Here is an 11,320-nt window from a genome sequence, read left to right as displayed (position 1 = left end):
GACACCTATACCTACCATGACACCGAGACCTACCTAGACCTACCATGACACCTAGACCTACCACGACACCTAGACCTACCATGACACCTAGACCTACCATGACACCTATACCTACCATGACACCGAGACCTACCTAGACCTACCACGACACCTAGACCTACCATGACACCTAGAACAACAACGACACCTAGACCTACCATGACACCTAGACCTACTACCACACCTAGACCTACCATGACACCTCGACCTACCGTGACACCTAGACCTACCGTGACACCTATACCTACCATGACACCTAGACCTACCGTGACACCTAGACCTACCATGACACCTAGACCTACCACGACACCTAGACCTACCATGACACCAAGACCTACCGTGACACCTAGACCAACCATGACACCTAGGCCTACCATGAGACCTAGACCTATCGTGACACCTAGACCTACCATGACACCTAGACCTACCGTGACACCTAGACCTAACGTGACATCTAGACTTACCATGATACCTTGACCTACCACGACACCTAGACCTACCATGACACCTAAACCTACCGTGACACCTAGACCTACCGTGACACCTAGACCTACCATGACACCTAGACCTACCATGACACCTAGACCTACTGTGACACCTAGACCTACCATGACACGTAGACCTACCATTACACCTAAACCTACCATGACATCTAGACCTACCATGACACCTAGACCTACCATGGCATCTAGACCTACCATGACACCTAGACCTACCATGACACCTAGATCTACCATGACACCTAGACCTACCATGACACCTAGACCTACCATGACACCTAGACCTACCATGACATCTAGACCTACCATGACACCTAGACCTACCATGACACCTAGACCTACCATGACACCTAGACCTACCATGACACCTAGACCTACCATGACACCTAGACCTACCATGACACCTAGACCTACCATGACGCCTAGACCTACCATGACACCTAGACCTACCATGACACCTAGACCTACCACGACACCTAGACCTACCATGACACCTAGACCTACCATGACGCTGATATGGTCATTGACCATTGTCTGGTCATCTATAACAACATGCCATTTCTGGCCTCCCACTGTGAATGGAGTCATCCACGGCTTGCTGAAAACAAGCCCACATTAGCCTTCTTTTCAGCAAGCCGTTTTGAGATGTTAGCCGGAATTCTACCGTCGATTGTACATCGTGGTTTCCATATGTGTGCCCATCTGATGTCTGCCGAGAAATTGGTGACCATTTCCCAGCCACACAGTGAGTTATTCACATAACAGCAAATCGCAGCGGATATATCACCACACCCATTCCTTCACTACAGTTTTTTGCCACCGGGGCAGGATGTCAGTAGTTGTTGTTGGTGCTGCCCCAGCCGTCTGCGTAATATCCCACTTTCGGCTGCCCGGCAGTCCCTGGGATTCACGTGGTGCTGCTCTGGCTGCCCTTTGGCTGCTCTTGGGGCTTGTCGTTATTGGTGCTGCCCTGGCATCTCCACGTCCCCTGGACTAATTTCGACTTCATTCATTCAGTGGTGTGTCTGCGGCATGACTCTTTGTTTCTCCAGTGACGAACAAAAACACAGCCTGGCTCCCCCTGGAGCCACACCGGGCTGGCTCGGCACGGGCCCAGAATAGCTCAGTTGTGCAGTGGAAAAGAGATATCATTGAGCGGCAAAATAATGCACACGAACAGCACCCCTGGTTGCAGTGGACTCTTAGATGATTATATATATAAAGGTTTAAATGCGATTACTACACATGGTTTTGTTCGCGATAAAAAAAACATATTAGCCTTACGTATATGTGCTCCAATCGACTCTCTGGATGAGGAGGTCTCCCCCACGCCGTGGCGCTCACGGGACTCCTCTGACCTTGACTTTACCATGCCAGTCAAGTGGTTGGTGAAGGCACGGAGCAAAGATGTTGGAGCATAGTGCAGTGAAACGATTGATTTTAACGCATTATCTTCTGCTGACAAGGTAGTCCCGCAGAAGCCGTTTAACACTTATGTCATGCACGGTGGCCACCAGTGGTGGTGCTGGCCTATTGGGGGCCCTAGGTAGAAGCAAAGAATATACTTTTGGGTTAGCCCCTATTCCATGTGTAAGCTCTTCGTGAGACGATAGAAGAGATTGAGATGAGAGCTAGATATGCAGGAAGTTGAGAGAAATGTAGACAAACGACACAGCTCTTATGAGATGAGGAGACACGGAAGAGACAGAAATTTAATGAAATGAAGGAAGTGTAGGCAAGAAATAGATGTAGTTCAGAATAAGAATATATATTTTTATATAAACAGGAGGAATCCGATGAGCTATAAAGCTCTTTTTCACAGATGTCCAGTTAAACGTGAGAGAAGAGATACATTGACAAGGTAAGAACGAGAGAGTTTAACTTACTTTATGCTAAATCAGCTTTTTTACAATAGGATTTGAATTTAACCTGACACCGTATTTGGTTCACCTCTGTTTTCTTGAGTACGAGGCTGCTTGAGCTATTTGGGGCCTTAATCGTTTGCTTAAGCCTTATGCCACCACCGGTAGTCACTCATCTATCCAATATCCAGACTCAAATCATGCTTATTTTTCAAGATCGGATTCATTATTTTGATCTAGTTGTAACGTTGAGTAGAAAACTATTATAATTACGAGCAGTTTTGCACTGAAATAAAAGCAGTATGATTGGAAAACAAAACAAAATTTTCACTTAAAGTTTGTTCGATTTTTTTAATTTTTTGATAAATGTCACACACTGTACGTTTTGTTTAAATACAAGCACTGCTTAAGACATAACATATTTATATATGTATATATAAAAAAACTTAGCGGACGATACAACTTACAATATAAAATGGATTGCTTTACAAAAAATATATATTTCCCCGCACCTCCGATTGCCACACTTGACGACGTATGGTGCGAAAGAAGTTCAACATATATACATACAAGTGATCAAGTTACTGACACCGTTAACCACATGGAATAATTCAATGGCAAGTGAAACCACACTGCACTCGGCAAAATATAATTCCTTACCGATAATAGATTATAATCCGGAAACCTCGCTGAAAACCGTGCATTAAGCCACGACTCAAACATGTTCTCGCTATCACCGTTGACATTAACGCTGCTTGATAGCAATAACAACACTGCAGCGGGCTAAAATTTTAGCGAATTTACCATTCAAGTCTTGTGCAGGTGTGCATTGTGCTAACTGTAAAAGCTGGTTGAAGAGCTCACGAGTTTGGAGAGCTCACAAGAAAGGTGAGCATCATGCCCTGGCCACCACATGTGGAGAACCTTGGTCTACGTCAGGGGTGGGGAACCTTTTTTCTGCCAAGGGGCCATTTGGATATTTATAACATCATTTGCGGGCCATACAAAAGTATCAACTTAAAAATTAGCCCGTTATATTTGGTCAAATATTTTATGAACTCACCCCTAATGTGATGGCTGGAACTGCCTTCTCTTTGGGTGAGGCGTGGCGATGATGTTAGCTGGTATTGATGATGTTGCTACTCGCAACTGCTTTTCCAGGTTTGCTCCTAGATTTATTGAATTTCGAGTCCCGCCTGCGGTTGCCTTGGCAGGGCCACACCAAATGATTTCGTGGGGCCTATACGGCCTGTGGGCCGGACGTTCCCCACCCCTAGTCTACGTGGAGAGGGCAATGTCAGCCCGTTTGCCGTTGCATGGTTATCCAAACTAGGGGCGACGCAACATGCATTTCTTTTCACGATGATAATAAAGGCCACGATATGACGATTTTCACGATAACAGTCTACAATTTCATTCACAGAAATTGGCCATTTCAGTGCACCAAAAGAAATGTCTTAATTGTTTATTTTTTATATATTAAATATACTGAACCACACCTTACATTGTGGGCATCAGAGATCAGTGCAGAAAAGCAGCGTGGTGAAGTATGGTCAAATAACTGCCCCCAACCTCGTTCCCAAACGCACGACACGGAGAGGAGACCCTCATTCATCAGTGGATTGGTAAAGGCCTGTACATGTACAGTACATGATCAAAATACAACTAAAATGTCGAAAGCGTTCAATTGAAAACAACACAAATATGTGTTTGCATGCGAAATCACTTGCTCTGTAATGTGCGGTAACTTTGGGGGAAATACTCGCTATCGAAGACCCATTTGTTGCACAATATTGGGTCGAGAATAGCACTTAAGGAAGAGCGGGACAACTACGCCTGTCATCTGCACAATGTAGGCAACAATAGTGATCTAACTCGCCTGGGAAAGCCTTTTTCATAGAGGCCCTCATTTCCTAAAGTAATCTCCCAGCAACGTGGAACGAAATGGCAAGACATCATGTCGAGCAACATGTAGCACAACCCAAAATCACTCTCAAGAGTCCCCTACATGGATGTTTGGCCGGTTCCACCAATGGACGTCCGGCCTGTGGAGAAAATCCGGAGTGCCTGGCAAAGACCCCGTGCATATAAGTGGTAACAACTCAAAGCCTTCCAGGGATATAATTATTTTATGTGCAGCACAGTCTGTTGTCCTATGACGCGGTATATTATATAGGCTAAAGCACAGTGAGATGTGCAAGCAGGCTGAACAAAGACTGACGCGCGTGGGTGACGTCTAGAAGCATCCAGCAGCATCCCGCCTTGAATGACGCTATGCCGAGACAGCCGTACGACCGCTTATTCGTTCAGTTTATATAACGCAAACGCGTTATATAAAGTGTGTTCCCTAAAGCATTCATCGCGTTATGTCCCGTTCGCGTTATGAAAACACGCGGCGTTATCGAACAGACTTCACTAACAGCAATCCCTGGAAACCTGGCAGCCAAAACCTGGTAAACACGAAGGCAAGTCTCCAATCCAAGTACAGTCGTATTACGCGAAACTGAACTCTACTTAGCCTCTGAGGCATGACACGATTGGGTACGTTCTGGGTTGATTTGTTAATCGGCAACAACAACAATCAGACAACCTTGTGGGAAGTCAAGAGTGGTTGTCATATACTGTAGCTAGACTGGTGCCTGTCATGGGGCAGTGGAATTTCCACCAATCGAGATCACCCCTGCAACCCTGTAGCGCTTTTCATGACAATAGACCTGTTCTTGCAAATGCCTTCATCGCGTGCAGTATATCGGTGTTATTGCAATTAAATATTACTTTCTATAACTCTCAAATGTCCTACGCATTTTGTCTCTCGTATGCAGTAGATTTACAGTCAAAACCCCATACATATTCTCACACAAGATAGCGTGATCTTTTGATAACTTCGTAGCATATGACAATAATCCCTGCGTACGGGGCTTCAACATCTCTATGATACAGGATTTGTAACGACCGAGATAACAGACCGATTAGCTGACACAAGTGTACTGTCAGACAGACAATCGGGACGTAGGCCAAGTTCTCCCACTGGTGCAGAGAGGCCTCCACGGTGATTGGTGGTGGAGGCGAAGATTGGAAGGGATTGGAGGAAAGATTTGAAAGTTAAAGAGGCGGGAAGTACAAGGGGTGGATTGTAGTAGGACATTTGAGAGCCGTTGGTGGAGAAGGGTCAGGATTGGCCGAATGGAGTGGGGTGATCGAAGCTTCCAGAGAGGGGCCTTGGTTAGGTATAAAAGGAAACGAGCACAAGGAGAGGGGACATTCGAGTGGAGATGGAGCTCAGGCTCGCAAGAACAAGCCCTGGGCATCGTGAGTGCCGTGTCTGAATAAAGGCTCTTAGAAGTCACAACGCGTGCCGGCGTCACCGCAAGTTTTATTGGCTGCAAGGTCAATGTAGTTGCACACGTCTCGCTACAGGACGTGATTGCCCTCATGCACCCCATTACGTGTCCATAGAGGAAATAAAAAAAATCGAACTGCTCTTTCGTTGCAACAACAAAAAATGAGATCTGAGTTTGGCAATTGGGGAAAAAGACTTGCAAGTGAAGTCAATATGAAATAATTTCACAATTGCCAATTTCCCGTAAGAGTGGGACGATCACAACTTCGGCTAAACCATATGAATTTATTAGACGTACTGTTTTATCCTCACATTCTGCTTTTGATTATATTTTAACGGAAATATATATGAATCAAAGTGTATGTTAGTACCACTTTAATATAGCTTCTTATCACTGTATAATTATGTGGTGTTATTTTTACAATGTAACGTGGACTAAAGTAAAAATCAACGAATGTGATGGCTGTATCACAAGGTTCCAGACACACTGGAGGACATTTCGGAGCCAGATGTTTTTCTTCGCCATAAAATTGCACGTTCTAAGATTGGACCAACACGCTGGGGACAAAGTTGTTGGTAGAACGTGAGAAAATATTCGCATTTTCACATTCATTTTTCTCTCAAAACTTCGGTCCATCCTCACAGCGGCCTTTTGGCTAACCATCGAACAAAAGACGGTCGCTGCATCGCGCGCTTTCAGACGCGCTTCTGCGGCCGTCTGGAACGCTCTTCCTTCCGCTATTAGGAAGCCACTGGAGCTTTGCACTTAAAAAATATACAGTCGATTGAAAACTCGTTTTTTTTGCGAACTGCTTTTTTTGCGTTTAGTTTATTGTTCTTCCCCCGCACCTCCGATTAGCACGGTTGGCTAAGTGCGGTGCGAAAGACGTTCAACACAAGTACACACATAGGGTAGAAATTCTCTGGGATGTTAGGATCCAATGTGGATTATCTTTTGTTCAAATGGAATGTTATTACGCGTGTTGTATGTTATTACGCAATGTATGTTATTACGCGTTGTTGTATGTTATCACGCGTGTTGTATGTTATCACGCGTGTTGTATGTTATCACGCGATGCAAGCTAATCTGCTGCTGTAAGTATTGGGTGAATGTGCTTTCTAAAAACAACAACTGATAAGGGAGCCACTGTAAATGTGATTACCATTGCATTAGTGCTCGAGGCTTTTTCTCAGATTTTACTCCTAAGTTCATGTAAGAGAAAAAAAAACGAGATTAAATAAACACTGAACGCTCTGAAAGGATGGTTTTCAGATTCAACTTTAAAAGGATAATATTTTTTAAAAAATCGTTATCTTAATATGTGAATTGCAATAATTACTGTCGGTAGGTAGAACATTGCAAGGCATACTTAAATTTGTAGTTTTTCTTTTAAATATTTACCTCAATTTAAGATGCATCATTTACGACAGAAATTCCATTTAACATCGATTCATATCGCACTTGGCTAAAAAAATTAAACTGTCTAAAATTATGTCATTATAAAGGAACGAACAGACCGTGTGTGGTCGGAGGCAAATTATTTGTATGTGAAACAAACGAAATTAACTGCTGTTATTTTTTTAAAGAAAACTACTTTAAATGCATTTTTTACTATCAGCCGCTACTAATGAATCCTCGGTATGCCCAGTTTGTTCCCGACATCAACGAGTTGAACAATTTTCCCGCATACCCAAGCGACAATTACGAGCCTCACATTTTGACGAAGGGAGCTTCATTTTAAATCTGACCTCCTACAGTATTTAAAAAAAATATACTCAGTCTGAAAGTTTTCAGAGGCAATGCAAAATGTCACCACCGTGAACGGGACGACGTCCATCTGCGATCATCATGCCGTGTTCTTGCTGCGTCTCACCAAGCACATTGACATGGTCAGGAAATAACAAAAGAAATTCAGTTTTTTTTTACCACGATGGTTTGTGCACAGTTCCACAAGCACATGAATTATACTCTTGTTTTCTACGCGTTCGTTTTGTTTACGTAGCCGATGTTTTGCCGTGCTCTCCGGATTATAAAAGGCACTGCACAGTGAGACGGCACCCCAAGTTATACAAATCTGGGTACACACACCTCATGGATGATCAGATGCATCTATAACGTTTGCTTTAATATACACTCAAAAAGTGCTTTATATCCGGAGAGAATAACAGTAATACATTCTCTGTTGACCAATTATCCATTTATTCATGTACTATCAGATTTGCAAAAGCTAATGACCAGTTAGAGATTGGGAGGATACCTCTATAATGTACCATGTATCTATATGTCCCATAGAAAATAAGTGCTTCTTGGGAAATCCTTACAGTCAGGCCTTTGACTAAAAGATCAAATAATGACTGTAGTTTCTGGATGGTAGAATGGGAGAGCAGAACATTGAAAAGTGGATCTCAGGAGGTGAGTATAGGTAAAGGTGCAGCGCTGCAATTGTTGCCTCACACCACTGCTCGTGCAAGAGCCTCCACTCGAGGGAGCTCTAGAGAGCCCCTCCCAGACGGTGTTTTGGCCTACTCTTCCACGCTGGCCAGACGTGTTCACGGATTTATAGGTGTAAACGGAAATGACGATTGCACTCAAGCGCATTTGCATTTTACAATATTGTCATCGAGGATTTAAAAACAAATATCAGATCCACAAGGGTGGATTTCAGGTGCGTGTTTTGTTCCTCCCCCCCCCCCAAATCAAATATTCTGCAGTGTTATAACTCGCAGTGATCGCGTGACTGCACACAGTAGGGGTGCGTTCCAGATTTTCGGATTGAATCTGAATAATGCGAAAATCGAACCAAAGAAATTAATTTTTTCGGAGAGTCCAAAAAATGTCACGTCTTTCGGACTGATCGAAAATCATTGCGTCGCCTCCATGCTTTCTTCGCCAAATGCGATGTCACGTGGAATTGGGTGACGTCACTATTGTTAGCACGAAGACGTTTTGAAATTAGTACACAACAAAAATGTGGACGATCGGAAGATCCAAAAACGATCTGAAATTGCCTTCCGAAACCATGAGATATTTACATTCAAAACTCATCGCTTGCGCACAGCCTCACGGGCCAGCGACTCCTTCAGACCACACACGCGCAAACTTTTGACGACAAGACTGCTCAACTCAGACGCTGGTGGTTGCCGTTTTTGAGCTTGGCGGAGGTTTAGGGCCCTTGATGCTCTTCCACAGGTCGTAACTGAGAACGAAATACATACACAGGAGACGTTGGACACTTATCGCGGACAACGCAGGAACGCGAGGCCACCGTGATTGGGTGGCAGAGGTTGAGTGCAGCAACAGCCACTGTCGTGCCGCTTTCACTTTACAGCGTTCCTTCGTTATTTACGAACTTGATAAACCGCGAATCACATCTGGAACTTTACACGAGTGCATCTCGAGAGAGAGAGAGAGAGAAAGCGATGAGAGAGAATGTGATGCGAGAAAGTGATGAGATAAAGTGATGAGATCATTTCTGCGTATTTCATTGCTTATTTACGCATTTATTTAAGGTAATTTTTTTTTTTTATAAACATGTTATCTAGGGCTATTCACGAGCATCTCCGGAACGCATCCCTCGCATTTGACGAGGGAACACTGCATGCGGTTATTATGCTTGATAACCCAGAGCGCTGTTAGCGAGCGAACCCATTAAACATTCAACATCGGGGCAACGTTGGAATGTGTTTGTAAACTGTTGGACCAGCGTTGGGTCAACGTTGGTCCAACCGTTTCACGTTTACTGGCGATGCGGTGTGGCTGGACACTACCGGTGCTGGGCGATATTCGCTCCGCCGCGCTGATATTTACACACCACATCACGCACTCGTCCAAGTAACAAAGTCGACCTATGGGGATATCACTTACCACTGATGTTAGCCGTGGCCAGGAACCGATATCAAGTCGCCGAGTTTTGAACGCTGTCCCTACCCTTTGCGCCACTGCTCCACACATATACGCGTATACACACAATATATAAACGTTTACACAAACGTATAGTACCGTATATGTACACACCACTTACACATACCGTATACAAATATATACAGATAACATACACACGTATATACACACTCAACACCCAAAATCTAAATATGTTTTTTAGTCTTCTTTGGTTCTTTCGGTAAAGTCACGTAGAATGAGAATAGAATAATAAAATAAAACAATAAAATTCTCACGACGTTTCGGCCACAACACAAGTGGCCTTCTTCAGGTGAAAGGAACAAACCTGTCCAGACGACAGAGCTACAATGAACGTTGTTAAGATTCGCAGCGTCTTTTAAGCTGGTTGAGAGAAGTGAGGCACCTTGACAAAGGGGTTTACATATCAAACAGGAGAATTTAGCATTGAAACAGTTGAGGGATTAGCTTGTGACTGGTCACAGAAATATCTATGTTAAAGTCAAAGCCTACACATCCACAGAGGCACCTAGTGCATGGACGCCAAAGGGGCTGCAACAACTCAACTATCATACAGTAAACCGATTAATTATATATATAAATATAATTCAGTGGGCTCACATGACATTGACTTCTCCAAGACGGAGGTTCTTTGCAAGCCAACCGGCTTACCATGAGAGATTCGTTCATGAGGCTATCCACATATACAAGCACAGAGACAATTTCAACCGAGAAGATGGATTCTGGCTTAGTAACCATTGGAAAGATGTTTGAAACCATTTCGGTTCTTGATTAATTATTTTATGGTGACCTTCAGACCGCAGCTCTTTCGCTGGCATTGACTCTTAATACTTCTCACACCACGGTTAATGGTATGGTTTATAACATGATTATAACAGCGCCTCGCAGCTGTTTCTCTCCTCCGTTCCGACCATGATGGACTCGTCCGTCTGAACGGGGCTCGTAGCGGTCCGTGGTGCTGATGTGGAGGGTAAGAATCCACCCAATTTTTTCGCCATATAGCATCGTGATATATAACGACTTATTGTTGGTAGCTCAGCTGATTGGAGAATATATAGAGTCTATTGATAACATTGAGGTAGTTAATATTTTAGTTTTTTATCTGTTTACTATATGGTATTCATTATATAGTGTAGTGTATACCCAGTTGCTGTTAATAGCTCTGCTTATTGAAGAATATATTGAGTACATTTATTATATTGATGTAATTTAGACTTGGGTTTTTCTTCACATCGGTTTACTGTATGCTAGTTGAGTTCTTGCAGCCCCTTTGGCGTCTATGCACTAGATGCCTCTGTGGATGTGTAGGCTTTGACTTTAACATAGCTATTTCTGTGACCAATCACAAGCGAATCCCTCAACTGTTTCAATGCTAAATTCTCCTGTTTGATATGTAAACCCCTTTGTCAAGGTGCCTCACTTCTCTCAACCAGCTTAAAAGACGCTGCGAATCTTAGCAGCGTTCATTGAAGCTCTGTCGTCCCGACAGGTTTGTTCCTTTCACCTGAAGAAGGCCACTTGTGTTGTGGCGGCCGAAACGTCGTGAGAATTTTTTTGTTTTATTTTATTATTTTATTCTCATTCTACGTGACTTTAACGAAAGAACCAAAGAAGATGAATCCTTGCAGTCACGAAAGCTTCAAATCGAAAATTTTTTTAG

At 43.6% G+C, this 11,320-nt stretch overlaps 1 protein-coding gene across 5 annotated transcripts in view; it reads right to left on the bottom strand.

Annotated features, from left to right (window-relative positions):
• Window positions 1-2,738: 2,738 nt before the first annotated feature.
• Window positions 2,739-11,320, bottom strand: part of LOC116948117 (cell adhesion molecule CEACAM5-like) — a 40,248-nt gene continuing 31,666 nt past the window's right edge. For 4 of the 5 annotated variants that reach the window (XM_032964486.2, XM_032964483.2, XM_032964479.2 and 1 more), the window contains one exon: window positions 2,739-8,938. In XM_032964486.2, coding sequence (XP_032820377.1) covers window positions 8,866-8,938 — 73 coding nt within the window. In that variant the 3' untranslated portion in view covers window positions 2,739-8,865. Of the gene's footprint in view, window positions 8,939-9,606; window positions 9,681-11,320 lie in introns of all 5 variants that reach the window. The other variant, XM_032964478.2, reaches the window with a different exon arrangement.

This window comes from Petromyzon marinus, chromosome 32 (assembly GCF_048934315.1).
Source record: "Petromyzon marinus isolate PM22_M1 ecotype Great Lakes invasive population chromosome 32, UKy_Petmar_22M1.pri1.0, whole genome shotgun sequence".
NCBI lineage: Eukaryota > Metazoa > Chordata > Hyperoartia > Petromyzontiformes > Petromyzontidae > Petromyzon > Petromyzon marinus.
The sequence above is the reverse complement of the archived record's forward strand: the minus strand, read 5'-3'. Positions and strand labels throughout refer to the sequence as shown.